Source organism: Oncorhynchus tshawytscha, linkage group LG23 (genome assembly GCF_018296145.1).
Source record: "Oncorhynchus tshawytscha isolate Ot180627B linkage group LG23, Otsh_v2.0, whole genome shotgun sequence".
NCBI lineage: Eukaryota > Metazoa > Chordata > Actinopteri > Salmoniformes > Salmonidae > Oncorhynchus > Oncorhynchus tshawytscha.
The window spans coordinates 2454295-2472005 of NC_056451.1; the positions used below are offsets into that span (position 1 = coordinate 2454295).

The following is a 17711-nucleotide window of genomic DNA, read 5'->3' on the forward strand; positions in this document are numbered from 1 at the left end:
TACCACGTTCATCTGTACAAACAATAGTAGGCAAGTATAAACACCATGGGACCAAGCAGCCGTCATACCGCTCAGGAAGGAGACGCGTTCTGTCTCCTAGAGATGAACGTACTTTGGTGTGAAAAGTGCAAATCAATCCCAGAACAACAGCAAAGGACCTTGTGAAGATGCTGGAGGAAACAGGTACAAAAGTGTTGATATCCACAACAAAACGAGTCCTATATCGACATAACCTGAAAGGCCGCTTAGCAAAGAAGAAGCCACAGCTCCAAAACCGCCATAAAAAAGCCAGACTACGGTTTGCAACTGCACATGGGGACAAAGGTGGTAATTTTTGAAGAAATGTCCTCTGGTCTGATGAAACAAAAATAGAACTGTTTGGCCATAATGACCATCATTATGTTTGGAGGAAAAAGGGGGAGGATTGCAAGCTGAAGAACACCATCCTAACTGTGAAGCACAGAGGTGGCAGCATCATGTTGTGGGGGTGCTTTGCTACTTCACAAAATAGATGGCATCATGAGGTAGGAAAATGATGTGGATATATTGAAGCTTGGCCGCAAATGGGTCTTCCAAATGGACAATCACCCCAAGCAAACTTCCAAAGTTGTGGCAAAATGGCTTAAGGACAACAAAATCAAGGTATTGGAGTGGCCATCACAAAGACCTGACCTCGTCTTTCAGAAAATGTGTGGGCAGAACTGAAAAAGCTTGTGCGAGCAAGGAGGCATACAAACCTGACTCAGTTATACCAGCTCTGTCTGGAGGAATGGGCCAAAATTCACCCAACTTATTGTGGGAAGCTTGTGGAAGGCTACCTGAAACTTTTGACCCGAGTTAAACAATTTAAAGGCAATGCTACCAAATTCTAATTGAGTGTATGTAAACTTCTGACCCACTGGGAATGTGATGAAAGAAATAAAAGCTGAAATAAATCATTCTCTCTACTATTATTCTGACATATCACATTTTTTAAATAAAGTGGTGATCCTAACTGAACTAAGACTGGCAATTTTTACTAGGATTAAATGTCAGGAATAGTGAAAAACTGAGATTCAATATTTTTGGATAAAATGTATGTAAACTTCCAACTTCAACATCTACAGTAAATATGTTTATGCATCCTTACTACGCATAATTGTTTGGTTTTTGCCGTTTACACTGTACATAATGGTATGTGGATTTGTGTAAATTCTTTGTCTATATATTCTGTCTGTATATTCTGTTTATTGTGGCAGCACCATTTCACCACGTCAAATTCCTGGTACAAGTAAATGTACTTGCCAATTTTATTTATTCTGTTTCGTCTGATCACAAAAAAGACAAAGTTCCGGTCACTTCCTGAAGAGATACATTGATTGACAGGCTGACAGGGAAGTGCTTGTACTTCAGAAAATAACTTGTACCACTGTATGCTGTAGTCATGCAGGCAGAGTTGGAGATACAGGAAGTACACCCATAGGTGATCATGAATTGAGGTCAGCTAAGAGTGAGCAGATAGTGTAACTCACCAGTCACACCAGACAAGAGGTCTTCATCAGCATTGGCCTCGGGAGGCAAAGGAGAGGGCCCGCGAGAGATAGTAGGGAGATCTTCCAGGGAAACACCCGAGGAAGAAGGTTGAGGAAGTAGGAAGAGTGAAGTAGAAGAGCACAGAGGAGCATTAGCATAACAGAGAGAGTGAAAGCAGTGGTAGGAGTTACTGTTATTAAGCCAGTGGGTCCAGGGTTGGGATCAATTCGAAGTCAGTCAATACAGGAAGTAAAATGAAATTACGATTTAATTGAAAATACATTTTATTACTTCTCAATAAACAGAAAAGAAGAAGCTACTTGTTTCAAACAATTGACCAATTTTGAATGTTAAATTCAAATCACTTCCTGAATTGACTGAGTACAAATTCAAATTGACCCAACCCTGGATTGGGTGCATGCACAAGTCGCATACCACTATGGGGACAAACCAAGACGTGTGGTAAAACAGATGGCTGAGGAGGAAGGACAGAAGAGATGAAGAAGAGGTTCCAAAAAAAGAAAGCAATCCACATCCTGTACCTGCCCCAAATAGGTCTACGCTAGGAGTAACAGCAGCATCAGCTTTTTCTGCGGTAGGGCTTTTCTCAGGAATAGAATCAAACATAGAATCTATAAACAAGGACACACAGTTACATTCAGTTTACAATCTATGCAGCATGAGTTAAGAGGGAAAGGGAGAAAAGCAACAACAACAAAACAATTTTTAAAGGATTAAAGTAGCGTAACACTTTATAAGTGCTTATTCATGAAAGTTGTTACAAAGTGTTACTGATTACTCTTTATTTAAAAAATAATGGCAAACTCTTTATTTGTAAACAAAGGAAAATATGAACTAAAATCAGGTGAAAGATAAAAATGAAGATTGGCTCAAATGAAGGGTGTTGATATCTACAACCTTGGTCAGAAGTTGGAGGTGAAGAAAGCAAAGGTTGTCATGCAGGCACACTGCAGTTAGAGTGACTGGGTTGAAATCACAACGTTGAGCCACCCCTATGAATGCAAACAGTTGACAGGCCAATATCTGGTGCTGACAGGTTACTTAATCAATGCCTCTGGAAGCCAATACAACAGAGATTTACTGACAACTGAAAATGTTTGTTTTGTAACAGCCTGCAAGTATAATGCTTCAAAACCTGTTATAAGCATGTCTGAGGCTTTATAATGTGTAATAATAAGCCCTATGTCAAGCTATGTTTTGTCTCATATTTCAAGTGACTCAAACTGACTGCTCATTATGAAATGAAGACATTATGAGGGGCTCATAGTCATACATGCTCATGACATCTTACATCGTAAAGTGGTGCAGTTAGTTTCAATAGTTGTAGTATACCATTAGAAGGCATCCAGTTTTGAGATCTGTGTATTTACTCCTAGTCTGCACAGGAATGATGCAGAGAATAACCATCATTTGATAGATCCATATAATGTACCCATCATCATATCCATTTCTTTTCTCATTTGCAGGGGTGGTCAAAATGTGTGATTCACTCAATGCCTGTGACTTAAATCAAACGAATCAAACGAATAATAACAGACAACAAAAAAACATAGCCATAATTCCAAAAATGTAGGGAAGTTACTGTGTCATCGTCATTATCATCACCATCATCCTCATTGTCATAGTGCAGAGCAATGCAGTGTGCAAAGTAGAATGTGCCCTTTACCACCAAAGAGGTCGAGAGTGGGGACGGCAGGGGCGGGGGCGGCTGCAGACTCAGTGGTGGTAGTGGAGGGAGCGGGGGCGGCAGCAGGGGGCTCGATGGGGGCGACAATGATCGGCACTGCGCTAGAGGTGGGGCTGGCTGCTTCTGGGGCAGCCAGCGTGTTATCGAACTTCATAGCAAAGAGGTCCATCTCTGGAGCCAAGTTCGCACTCCCCTCCGATGGAGCGAAGGGGTCTTCAGGAGGGGGGAGAAAGGAGGATGGGGGTTAGGGGGTTTAAGGGATATGACCAGAAAAGGGAGGATGGGAAGAGAGTAGGGGGAGTTGAGAGTTTGTTAAAACAACAAACACTGTAAAATACATATTATTGTGAGTCTAGAGGAGCTTCCATAATGAGGGTTAGTGGGAAGTAAAGAAAAGACACCATTAACTTTATACTACAGCCCCAGGTTCGAATACTCACTGTCTCACACTCAGACTCATTAAAGGGAATGGGCTACAGCTGGTTTTGGTAAATACTGTAGTTACATAGACAGGCCACAGAGGACGATGTCTCGTGGTTATATTAGAACTAGTACATACACATGGAAGCAGAATCACACCAAAACAAACACAATTAATACAGTTTTGGCATGAATCTGCTTCCACACTGATAAGCTCTGTCTAGATAGATTCCAAATACATGATAAAGGCGCAGAATAAAGTTAATGTAGAAAAATGTGCATAATTCAACATAAAACTGTCCTACTATTCGTTGCCATAAGCCCAAAGCTCCCTACACACACGGTAATGGAGCCGTGTGAATTACACACACTGTACTTTTGGACTTCTACAGTCACAGCAGTCGATTAATACTTACACATTCAGGCCAAAGAGAGAAACAAAACAGGGTAAATAAAGATGGTCAGTTAGTATGATTATTAAGTGGCATCATTTATATGAAATATAAACAATTGTAGGATTTGGGCAAAAATTATACTGTGTTTTACTCGAGTATTCATCACCAGGTGAATATTACGAGCTGAGAGAAGCAGGGCTGAGTGGCGGAGGGGTAGAGAGGGGGGCCGAGGCTTGAGCCCCCAATAGTGGGGTTAGGGTCAGGACGGTAGGCCCCAATGCAATGTTTCAGATGATTTACTACTGTCCCATATGGTAGCGGAAGCAGCTTGGAGTTACCCAAGCTTCAGGATCTCACACACACACACACACACACACACTCTTGCACAAACACACACACGTGTGTTGGAAGAGTGCACACACACACACACACACACACACACACACACACACACACACACACACACACACACACACACACACACACACACACACACACACACACACTGAGCAGTGTTATCACCCACCAGATCCGGCACATGCATCAGCAGCAGGCGCCCTGCTGGGTGGGCCGTCACCTGGGGAGGGTGCAAACGCGTCTGGGGTACCGGACATGAGAGGAGGGGACAGTGGACACAAACCACAATGCAACACCCAGAGAAAAACAGGGGGAGGCAGGAGAAACAGAGATGAGGAGGTAAATAAAGAGCAGGAGAATAGAGAGAATGAGAGAAACAGAAAGATGAGCGATCAGCATTAGAAGAAAACAGAGAATACAAGATGTATTGCTGAAATTGCTGATCTTATTAGTATCATATGAATGGGGCCTGTACTTTCCCAGCTGCATAAAGCTGCATTCAGTGTGCACAATGTTTGTACACGCTGGGAAAGTGAAGAGATAACATGATGCTATCATAAGCTTGTGCTGTGTGACAGGAAATGCCATGCTCAGCGATGGGCAAAGCAACATCTCTCTTTGACAGAGGCTGTTTTCCATGGAAAAGAGGGCCACACTTTGCTATACAATTTTTATAGGGGATTTAATTCTGTATATCTACTATTAGATATGTGAGCGAAAAGAGGAGATATGCCGAGTATGGGCTACAATTTCTACTGTTCTCCATACAGTGCAGAGCAAAAACTTCCTCACCTGCTTGCTGTCTTAGATAAATAATTGATTGATTGATGTAGTGCCCAAATAATGAATAATCTGTCAAGCTAATCATTATTTAGCGAGATGGAACATTTGGAAATTAGTGTCCTTATTAGATGTCAATAACTAGAATTTTTCACAAATACAGAATTTCATGAACAGAGTATTTTTGTTAAGGTGTATGTAGAGTGTATACTGAAACTCGTAAATGTGAGAGTGTGAAAACCAGGTGGTGTAACTACATGTGAACATGTCAGAGATTGCTCCAAACAAGCAGACAGCTGCTGTGTAGTCTGCCATGATGATTCCTCCCATGAGGCTGACCCCCACTGACCTCCGAACAGATCCATGTCTGAGGCGGTAGTGGCGGGCACGGGCAGCACCACCACGGGGGCCACAGAGGGCGCGGCGGGGCCATCCATATGGGCCACCGTGGGCGTGGAAGCTGGACCAGCTGCAGCATCAGCAGCAGCAACAGCGGCTGGCTCAGAGGTGCTAGTGGGATCAGGGGGGGTATCTAAACCTACAACCCCCCCATCCATCCCCACCCAAGCCCATCCACAATCACGACAGGATAGAGGAACAGGGGAATATAACAGGGAGAGATAAGTAGAGAGATTGTGTTGAGAAAAAGACGATAAGTGTAAGATATGTCAAAGAGAACAGTGGTAATAGAGAAGTGTTTGGAGAGGAGTGTGTTACACCTTGAGAGGCATTGTTAGAGATCACAGAGCAAGAATACGAAGAAGGCTGCTACCTATATATGCTAATCCTCTCAGATCCTAGGTCTACAGCTGGAGTCATGCACTGAAAGCCCAGTGAGCCACAGGTACAATGGTCACGTTCCAGGCCGACTACATTGCAGTACATCATTGCATCAACTTATGGTTGTGTCAAACGTCATTGACTGCGCAGTCGGTATCAGATTGCTAAATCGTATGATATGGTTAGCTGATGATGTGGTTAGTTGATATGTTAAACACCTATCCAGATGTTGTGAGATCTAGTAGGCGTCGGCAATGCAGTCAGCCTGGAATGTGGCTAAAGCCTCCAGATAGATGTTAATCATAACTTCAGGTGTAAATCCTAGCAGTTCTCATGCTCTGCGGTGGATGGGAGCTGTGTAAAGAATGTAAAGAACAGTATGTTCCTCAGTACTCACCGCCACCAAGCAGATCTGTACAAGACAATGAGAGAGAGAGCGAGGGATCGAGCGAGAGCGAGAGCGAGAGCGAGAGCGAGAGCGAGAGAGAGAGAGAGAGAGAGAGAGAGAGAGAGAGAGCGAGAGAGAGAGAGAGAGAGAGAGCAAAGAGGAGAGACGTGAGTGAGGGATTACATACAGAGAATATAAACAGAAATGCCAATCAGGGTCAATAACTGACTACCATACCACGTGAACACTGTACTTCTGATTTTCCAACTGCCAAGAAAACACTCCAAGGAAAAAATGTTATATGAGTAAGAGGCCCCTAAAGCGATTTCAATCTGCAGAGGGGCCAGGTTTGAATATCTGCTAATATTAGTCCTTCCCTTGAGAAAGGGTGGAGAGGAGGATGTAGGTAGAAAGCATGAAAGAGAGCAGGGTGAAATTGATTAGGCACCAAACGGAAGAAAACTAACTGAAACAGGGAGGGAAGTCCTGGGCCTGCAATGAGAAACGCTCAAGTACATGTACACATACATGTACACATACATATACATATATATTGTGTGCCATAAAGGACGCAAACCAGATATTAAATGTATTAAAGGACTTACCTCCCCATGACGAGATAGAGGCTGCTGCTCCACCTGCTGATGGGGAGGCTGACAATGGATCCAAGTCTAGCAGAGCACTGCAGATAGAGTGCGAGAAAGAGAGGGGGAGATGGAAAGAGAGTAACAGAGAGAGAGAGAGAGTGAGGAAGAGACAAGAGACAAAATGAAGATGAAGGGAGAGGCGAAGGAGAGACAGGAAGAAGGAAAAACAGAACGACAAAAAGGTTTAATGCAAACTGGAGATTGGAGACTGTAGATTGTACAACATAGCACATTGTTAAAGCTAGAGTGGAACCTGAAGTGGCCAATCTAAGAGCCCACAGCAGATGAGCACCTACTTGTTGGAGCCCTTGAAGGTGGGTGCCGCCGTGGGTCTGGCAGGTGGTCCAGGGCGGGCAGGAGCAACAGGAGCAGCAGCAGCTGCAGGGGCCGCTTGAGCTTTTGTAGGCGTGGCGGCTGCGGCCGGGGAGCCATTTGCTTCACACTCCTGTCAGATGGACGGTTAGCCTCGTTAGTCAGTTACCATGGCGACGCACCACAGTTACAGAGACAGAATGAACACACTTCAAATGATTGTCAAATTGTCGGCAGTTGTCAAAAGGATTTGTTGAGGTGCAGAGACAGAGTCAAATAAGGGGTAGCTGACTCACCTTGGTTGGTGACCTGCAAAATGATACAATAAGAACGAGTTAAAGCCATCATAGCATCACCAGATGATATGCATGGTGAAGCACAAGGGCTGTTATTGAGCTGTGTCAAAGTGACAGCTAAATCAGCGCTGTTGTTTGGGTGGCAGAGAGCAGGCATTTCCAGGCAATTCCATTGTGAAAACATACACACTTAGAAAGAAATAGCTATCTAGAATCAATAACGGTTCTTTGGCTGTCCCCATCGGAGAACCCTTTGAAGAACCCTTTTTGCTTCCAGGTAGAACCCTTTTGGATCCAGGTAGAAGCCTTTTGGGTTCCATGTAGAACCCTTATCACAGAGTGTTCTAAATGGAACCCAAAAAGGGTTCTACCTGGAACCAAAAAGGGTTCTCCTATGGGGACAGCCGAAGTACACTTATGGAAGCCTTTTTTTCTAAGAGTGTCCTGCATCTGTAGAGTTTAGATTTGCAACACTGAATAAAAGAAAATTAAGTCACTTCCTTGCACAAAGCTTTTCATTCTTATTTTCCAGACATAACAAAACCCATGTTTAGCAATGACATGCATCAAAAGGGTTGAGGAGTTGAGTGGATCCCAATAACATGACAATGAAGTTAATATGAACAATGAAGAGCTAAGACACCAGATTCACGTCATATTTAAAAAAAAGTGAATCTTGGGTAAGTCCCGAGTCAGCTGTCAAAGTTCATATTAATATTGAGAGAGAGGCAAAAACTCAGGAGAGACACTGAAAAATCACAAATATGCCAAATTCACATAAATTCTATAGAATCCCATTTGAACTTCACAACACTGCGAAACATGACTTTAAACTGGAGGTTCAAATGTCAATTCCATAGAATCCTCATGTGAATGTCACGAAACAATTAGGGATTTTTTTCATTCACTTCAATACAAGACAACAGCAAATAATGACCCGGCCCTCCACGTCAACTCATTCTGTAGGAGATCCAGCAGAATACTCACACATCGTCTCTGTGAACATCCTCTCTGTAACACACATTGACAATCACTGGCATTTGCTAAGATTTCATCTGCTAAGTTTCTTTCCATACATCCGATCTGATGATGCCCCCCCACCCACCATTTCCATTTCAGGCATTTAACATATGCACTCATCCAGAGCGACTTACAGGAGCAATTAGGGTTAAGATTTCACACCTAGTCAGCTCAGGGATTTGAACCAGAGACCTTTCGGTTACTGGCTCAATGCTCTTAACCGCTCTTAACCGTTAGGCTACCTGCCACCCCCAGTATGATTTTCTGTTTCACCTTTAGGGTGTGTGTTCTTTATTTATTTACTCCACAGACTTTTTTAAACCCAAACTATGTCCGTGCATGCATATGTACTGTACTGAGATTGCTGAATTCTCAAATGTGAAGTAAATAGGAAGTAAAGTAGTCCCACTCCCAAGTAGCCCTGGTGGTTGATGGAGAGTGTGGTTGGTACTTACGGCTTCTTCCCCTCCAGAGTGTTTAGGTGAGTCTCCAGGGACTGCAGGAGACTCTCAGGGGCCTGGAGAACGAGAAGAGATGGGCAACATATTACTACAGGCGCCACAGGGCTATGGTATACCGTACAGTACATGGATAGACACATAGGTTATGAGCAGGAGTCTCCAACTTTGAACCAAGAGAGCTACTGGCGGTGCCGGCTTTTATTCCAGTCCAGTAGGCTTAGATTGGAAAATACCATGATTAGTTGATTATTTGTACTACTGGTGTGATGGTGCTGGGCTGGAACAAAAGCCTGCACACCCAGTAACTTTCCAGGTCTCTGGAGGACCCTGGGGAAATGTTCAACGGTAAAACATGAAGACACAAGGGAAGATTTATGTCAGGGCACACAGAGTATCAGGGGAGCTCTTGACAGGTGATGACACTTGACTTGATAAAGGGTCTGGAGGGAAACATAGAGGGATGAGAAGAAGAGCCAGAGGAGGTCTGACACAAAGAATGCTCACATTGGGCCCAACAGGTTGACAGAGAATGGTCACATTGGGCCCAACAGGGGACAGAGAATGGTCACATTGGGCCCAAAAGGGGACAGAGAATGGTCACATTGGGCCCAACAGGGGACAGAGAATGGTCACATTGGGCCCAACAGGGGACAGAGAATGGTCACATTGGGCCCAACAGGGGACAGAGAATGGTCACATTGGGGCTAACAGGGAATATAGAGAATGATCACATTAGATCTAATAGGGAATACAGAGAATGGTCACATTAGATCTAATAGGGAACACAGAGAATGGTCACATTGGGGCTAATAGGGAATAAAGAGAATGGTCACATTAGATCTAATAGGGAACACAGAGAATGGTCACATAGATCTAATAGGGAATAAAGAGAATGGTCACATTGGGGCTAACAGGGAATAAAGAGAATGGTCACATTGGGGCTAACAGGGAATAAAGAGAATGGTCACATTGGGGCTAACAGGGAATAAAGAGAATGGTCACATTGGAGCTAACAGGGAACAAAGAGAATGGTCACATTGGGGCTAACAGGGAATAAAGAGAATGGTCACATAGATCTAATAGGGTATAAAGAGAATGGTCACATTAGATCTAATAGGGAATAAAGAGAATGGTCACATTGGGGCTAACAGGGAACAAAGAGAATGGTCACATTGGGGCTAACAGGGAATAAAGAGAATGGCCACATTAGATCTAATAGGGAATAAAGAGAATGGTCACATTGGGGCTAACAGGGAATAAAGAGAATGGTCACATTGGGGCTAACAGGGAACAAAGAGAATGGTCACATTGGGGCTAACAGGGAATAAAGAGAATGGTCACATAGATCTAATAGGGTATAAAGAGAATAGTCACACTGGGGCTAACAGGGAACAAAGAGAATGGTCACATTGGGGCTAACAGGGAATAAAGAGAATGGTCACATTGGGGCTAACAGGGAATAAAGAGAAAGGTCACATTAGATCTAATAGGGAATAAAGAGAATGGTCACATTGGAGCTAACAGGAAATAAAGAGAATGGTCACATTGGGGCTAACAGGGAATAAAGAGAATGGTCACATTGGGGCTAACAGGGAATAAAGAGAATGGTCACATTGGAGCTAACAGGGATAAAGAGAATGGTCACATTGGGGCTAACAGGGAATAAAGAGAATGGTCACATTGGGGCTAACAGGGAATAAAGAGAATGGTCACATTAGATCTAATATGGAATAAAGAGAATGGTCACATTGGGGCTAACAGGGAACAAAGAGAATGGTCACATTGGGGCTAACAGGGAATAAAGAGAATGGTCACATTGGGGCTAACAGGGAATAAAGAGAATGGTCACATTGGGGCTAACAGGGAACAAAGAGAATGGTCACATTGGGGCTAACAGGGAATAAAGAGAATGGTCACAGTAGATCTAATAGGGAATAAAGAGAATGGTCACATTGGGGCTAACAGGGAACAAAGAGAATGGTCACATTGGGGCTAACAGGGATTAAAGAGAATGGTCACATTGGGGCTAACAGGGAATAAAGAGAATGGTCACATTAGATCTAATAGGGAATAAAGAGAATGGTCACATTGGGGCTAACAGGGAATAAAGAGAATGGTCACATTGGGGCTAACAGGGAATAAAGAGAATGGTCACATTGGAGCTAACAAACAAAGAGAATGGTCACATTGGGGCTAACAGGGAATAAAGAGAATGGTCACATTGGGGCTAACAGGGAATAAAGAGAATGGTCACATTAGATCTAATAGGGAATAAAGAGAATGGTCACATTGGAGCTAACAGGAAATAAAGAGAATGGTCACACTGGAGCTAACAGGAAATAAAGAGAATGGTCACACTGGAGCTAACAGGGAATAAAGAGAATGGTCACATTGGAGCTAACAGGAAATAAAGAGAATGGTCACACTGGAGCTAACAGGGAATAAAGAGAATGGTCACATTGGAGCTAACAGGGAATAAAGAGAATGGTCACATTGGAGCTAACAGGAAATAAAGAGAATGGTCACACTGGAGCTAACAGGGAATAAAGAGAATGGTCACATTGAGCTAACAGGGAATAAAGAGAATGGTCACATTGGAGCTAACAGGGAATAAAGAGAATGGTCACACTGGAGCTAACAGGGAATAAAGAGAATGGTCACATTGGAGCTAACAGGGAATAAAGAGAATGGTCACATTGGAGCTAACAGGAAATAAAAATGGTCACACTGGAGCTAACAGGGAATAAAGAGAATGGTCACATTGGAGCTAACAGGAATAAAGAGAATGGTCACATTGGGGCTAACAGGGAACAAAGAGAATGGTCACACTGGAAAGGGAATAAAGAGAATGGTCACATTGGAGCTAACAGGGAATAAAGAGAATGGTCACATTGGAGCTAACAGGAAATAAAGAGAATGGTCACACTGGAGCTAACAGGGAATAAAGAGAATGGTCACATTGGAGCTAACAGGGAATAAAGAGAATGGTCACATTGGAGCTAACAGGGAATAAAGAGAATGGTCACATTGGAGCTAACAGGAAATAAAGAGAATGGTCACACTGAGCTAACAGGGAATAAAGAGAATGGTCACATTGGAGCTAACAGGGAATAAAGAGAATGGTCACATTGGGGCTAACAGGGAACAAAGAGAATGGTCACATTGGGGCTAACAGGGAATAAAGAGAATGGTCACATTGGGGCTAACAGGGAACAAAGAGAATGGTCACATTGGGGCTAACAGGGAACAAAGAGAATGGTCACATTGGGGCTAACAGGAACAAAGAGAATGGTCACATTGGGGCTAACAGGAAATAAAGAGAATGGTCACACTGGAGCTAACAGGGAATAAAGAGAATGGTCACATTAGATCTAATAGGGAACACAGAGAATGGTCACATTGGGGCTAACAGGGAATAAAGAGAATGGTCACATTAGATCTAATATGGAATGAAGAGAATGGTCACATTGGGGCTAATAGGGAATAAAGAGAATGGTCACATTGGGGCTAATAGGGAATAAAGAGAATGGTCACATAGATCTAATAGGGAATAAAGAGAATGGTCACATTGGGGCTAACAGGGAACAAAGAGAATGGTCACATTGGGGCTAACAGGGAATAAAGAGAATGGTCACATTGGGGCTAACAGGGAATAAAGAGAATGGTCACATTGGAGCTAACAGGGAATAAAGAGAATGGTCACATTGGGGCTAACAGGGAATAAAGAGAATGGTCACATTGGGGCTAACAGGGAATAAAGAGAATGGTCACATTAGATCTAATAGGGAATAAAGAGAATGGTCACATTGGGGCTAACAGGGAACAAAGAGAATGGTCACATTGGGGCTAACAGGGATTAAAGAGAATGGTCACATTGGGGCTAACAGGGAACAAAGAGAATGGTCACATTGGGGCTAACAGGGATTAAAGAGAATGGTCACATTGGGGCTAACAGGGAACAAAGAGAATGGTCACATTGGGGCTAACAGGGAATAAAGAGAATGGTCACATAGATCTAATAGGGAATAAAGAGAATGGTCACATTGGGGCTAACAGGGAACAAAGAGAATGGTCACATTGGGGCTAACAGGGAATAAAGAGAATGGTCACATTGGGGCTAACAGGGAATAAAGAGAATGGTCACATTAGATCTAATAGGGAATAAAGAGAATGGTCACATTGGAGCTAACAGGGAATAAAGGGAATGGTCACATTGGGGCTAACAGGGAATAAAGAGAATGGTCACATTAGATCTAATAGGGAATAAAGAGAATGGTCACACTGGGGCTAACAGGGAACAAAGAGAATGGTCACATTGGAGCTAACAGGGAATAAAGGGAATGGTCACATTGGGGCTAACAGGGAATAAAGAGAATGGTCACATTAGATCTAATAGGGAATAAAGAGAATGGTCACACTGGGGCTAACAGGGAACAAAGAGAATGGTCACATTGGAGCTAACAGGGAATAAAGAGAATGGTCACATTGGAGCTAACAGGGAACAAAGAGAATGGTCACATTGGGGCTAACAGGGAATAAAGAGAATGGTCACATTGGGGCTAACAGGGAATAAAGAGAATGGTCACATTGGGGCTAACAGGGAATAAAGAGAATGGTCACATTGGGGCTAACAGGGATTAAAGAGAATGGTCACATTGGGGCTAATAGGGAATAAAGAGAATGGTCACATTGGGGCTAATAGGGAATAAAGAGAATGGTCACATTAGATCTAATAGGGAATAAAGAGAATGGTCACATTGGGGCTAATAGGGAATAAAGAGAATGGTCACATTAGATCTAATAGGGAATAAAGAGAATGGTCACATTGGGGCTAATAGGGAATAAAGAGAATGGTCACATTGGGGCTAACAGGGATTAAAGAGAATGGTCACATTGGGGCTAACAGGGAATAAAGAGAATGGTCACATTGGGGCTAACAGGGAATAAAGAGAATGGTCACATTAGATCTAATAGGGAATAAAGAGAATGGTCACATTGGGGCTAACAGGGAACAAAGAGAATGGTCACATTGGGGCTAACAGGGAATAAAGAGAATGGTCACATTGGGGCTAACAGGGAATAAAGAGAATGGTCACATTGGGGCTAACAGGGAATAAAGAGAATGGTCACATTGGAGCTAACAGGGAATAAAGAGAATGGTCACATTGGGGCTAACAGGGAATAAAGAGAATGGTCACATTGGGGCTAACAGGGAATAAAGAGAATGGTCACATTGGAGCTAACAGGGAATAAAGAGAATGGTCACATTGGGGCTAACAGGGAATAAAGAGAATGGTCACATTGGGGCTAACAGGGAACAAAGAGAATGGTCACATTGGGGCTAACAGGGAATAAAGAGAATGGTCACATTGGGGCTAACAGGGAACAAAGAGAATGGTCACATTGGGGCTAACAGGAAATAAAGAGAATGGTCACATTGGGGCTAATAGGGAAGACAGAGAATGGTCACATTGGGGCTAACAGGAAACATAGAGAGTAGTCACATTGGGGATACAGGGGAACACAGAGATTGGTCACACCAGGGCTAACAGGGAACACAGAGAATGGTCACATTGGGGCTAACAGGGTACACACAAAGAATTATCACATTGGGGCTATCAGGGGATATACAAAAAATTATCATATTGGAGCTAACAGGGTACACTGGGTCTAACAGTGGACACAGAATTATTACATTGGAGCTAACAGGGTACACTGGGCCTAACAGTGGACACGGAATTATCACATTGGAGCTATCAGGGGATATACAAAGAATTATCACATTGGAGCTAACAGGGTACACTGGGCCTAACAGTGGACACAGAATTATCACATTGGAGCTAACAGGGTACACTGGGCCTAACAGTGGACACAGAATTATCACATTGGAGCTAACAGGGTACACTGGGCCTAACAGTGGACACAGAATTATCACATCGGGACTAACGGGACATATACAATGATCACATTGGGGCAATGGGGCAATTCCAATTCCTACAATCGGAAAACAATGCTAATTGTGTGCCACTTCAAAATGTCTTTCACAAAGCAGTTCAGTCCATTCATAACTTAAATGTAGTAAACTAGTCATGAGTATGTTAAAGAACAACGCTTCCATCAATGCAGTTATACTGCATTCTCAAACTTACAGACAGACTGTAAACACATCATAGCAAAACATGCTGCACAGCCACAGATGGCAGTACACCTGATAGGCTAAGCAGTTAGCATCTAGCAAGCCACGTGTACGCTGTCACAGCTAAATGGGCCAGCCAAATGTCACACACTTCCCTCGTAAATCACTATTGTTTTCCTGCCCATTTACCTTGGTCTACTTCCTCTGATAACCCAATAAATGTCTTGGTATTCTAGGTAATTGTGCCTGAAATGTAAAGAGGCCTCGGAGGCCTTTTCAATATGAAAGAGGAACGGCCCATTTCAGAACTAAGTACCAGTAGTAGTGTGTCTACTCTGACCTCTCTATTTTTATTAGGTCACACCGTAGCAAAACAACGAAAAACCAGCGTTTCTCATCAGACACATTCAGATAACACCTCCCAATTTAACTTAGTTTTGGACAGTTTTTTTTTCATTTCGTGCCTATTGAAAACAACCCAGGTGTGTGATTGACTGTCACAGAGCTTCCAGAAGAGGGGTAACAGTTCCATCACTTCCAGAGGCCAATCAGGCCACGTACGGACCCACAGGGGTCCTTGTATTAAACAGGTGTCTCAAGCTGTTCAGGGAACATTTAGGTACATTTAGGGAGGGTCTGCTCTACACTGTTGGCAGTGATATCGCTGTAATGACTTTCTAAGCATCTTCACTGAGCAATCAAAGGAAAATAACGACTATATGAATTGGAACAGTTTTCTCCTAGAATCTCCTAGATTCTGTTCAGCCTACAGTACGCGTATAATGTGCATGTATATATGTCATGATGCACTCCAAAGAGGGGTTAAGAGATCTGATGATTAGACGCTAACAAAATCTGTTTAGATGCTATTACAGACAATGCACAGCCACAAACATCGTAGACGGGTGCAAATATGTTATTTCCCTGCTTCACGCCGTTCCAATGCTTTTGTATTCCCTACAGCACTGTGGGATCATCAAGATCCACCTGGAATTGACATATCGGTCTATCTGTCATAGATAAGAGCCTGCTGTTTCCTTACAACAGAGAATAATACAATACACACGCTTATGGATTTCAGGTAAATCCAAGTAATAAGAGAAATATATAACATCCGGTGAAACGACATGATTTGTTTTCATTTCGCTCAACTAATTCTATGGCTTTCTTATTCGATCTCGAATAGCTACCGCTAAATCACCAGGTCGCTTAGCTGCCCAAATGGTGACTCATGGGACAGAGAATTCAGTAGAACTTATTGTGGAGCGTCCCTTGTCTCAGCTGCCTAAGCACTGGCACTTGGAGTCTAATCGGTCACACCTCTAGGCCAGGACAGCATCCCTAAAACGATACTGCATAAGAAAGAGCCTTAAAGGTTACTGCCTAAGAAGGAGCCAAGTCTAGACACAGTCTATGTAGGCTTTCTAGTTTGCCTCTCCACCACATGCATACAAACATACATGGAGACACATAGATTGTTCTATGAGCCAGTCATTTCATTTGACAGTTTATAAACAACTAGTAATAGTAATAGTGCAAGGAATATGACAGGTATCTCTCTACACAATAAGGAGCAACCAGAATGTCCAAACTGTGACATAAGGCTAACCAGTCAATCTGCTAGTTAATCTGCTAATCCAACCACACACACAGCTCTTTCAACCCTAATCCATGCTCAACAACTCCCCCAAACTCACAGTCATGATTCAATGTATCATTACCATGCTTTAACCAGCTCCTCTTTAGAGTAATACCATGACATGACAGTAAGCCCAACCCCCCATTTCAAATCCCACCACCCTCTCGGGTTGGCTAGTAGTCCAACCAATCATGCATGTTAGTGTGGTCAAACCCCCTGCAGATCTGCATCTGCCCAAGGCTGTGATTTTTTTTACATAATGTTGATGAGGGAGAATGTACCCCTTCCCCTTGGCCTCAACCCCTTCGATGTTTGGAGAGCTGACGGGTCTGAAAAGGTAAAAGCAGTGTGGGGGTTGAGCTTCAGATATGCAAACATTAAAGCTTTATAGGGCCAAAAGGAAGGGTTAGGGAGTGGTTGGGACACATAGTGAGCTACGAATCAAATCAAATTTGATTGGTCACATAAACGTGATTAGCAGATGTTATTGCGGGTGTAGCGAAATGCTTGTTCTTCTAGCTCCGACAGTGCAGTAATATCTAACAAGAAATATCAATCAAATTACGCAACATATACCAATACACACAAATCTAAGTAGGAATGAATTAAGACTATATACATATGGACCAGTGATGTCAGAGCGGAACGGACTAAGATACAGTAGAATAGCATAGAAAACAGTACATACATATGAGATGAGTAATGCAAGATATGTAAACATTAATAAGTGAATGAGATACCGTAGAATAGTATAGAAAACAATATATACATATGAGATGAGAAATGCCAGATATGTAAACATTAAGTGACTAAGATACTGTAGAATAGTATAGAAAACAGTATATACATATGAGATGAGT

General features: G+C 42.9%; 1 protein-coding gene across 7 annotated transcripts in view; it reads right to left on the reverse strand.

Annotated features, from left to right (window-relative positions):
* The window catches only part of LOC112223155 (clathrin coat assembly protein AP180), a 73051-nt gene that overhangs the window by 9551 nt on the left and 45789 nt on the right, over positions 1–17711 (reverse strand). For 3 of the 7 annotated variants that reach the window (XM_042304438.1, XM_042304439.1, XM_042304437.1), the window contains 11 exons: positions 9071–9132; positions 8583–8606; positions 7596–7608; positions 7284–7432; positions 6946–7022; positions 6350–6364; positions 5522–5710; positions 4562–4633; positions 3200–3433; positions 2055–2144; positions 1512–1592 (listed from right to left, as the gene is read on the reverse strand). In XM_042304438.1, the coding sequence (XP_042160372.1) occupies positions 1512–1592; positions 2055–2144; positions 3200–3433; positions 4562–4633; positions 5522–5710; positions 6350–6364; positions 6946–7022; positions 7284–7432; positions 7596–7608; positions 8583–8606; positions 9071–9132 (1006 nt within the window). The remainder of the gene's footprint in view (positions 1–1511; positions 1593–2054; positions 2145–3199; positions 3434–4561; positions 4634–5521; positions 5711–6349; positions 6365–6945; positions 7023–7283; positions 7433–7595; positions 7609–8582; positions 8607–9070; positions 9133–17711) is intronic. The other 4 variants (XM_042304440.1, XM_042304442.1, XM_042304441.1 and 1 more) reach the window with 4 other exon arrangements.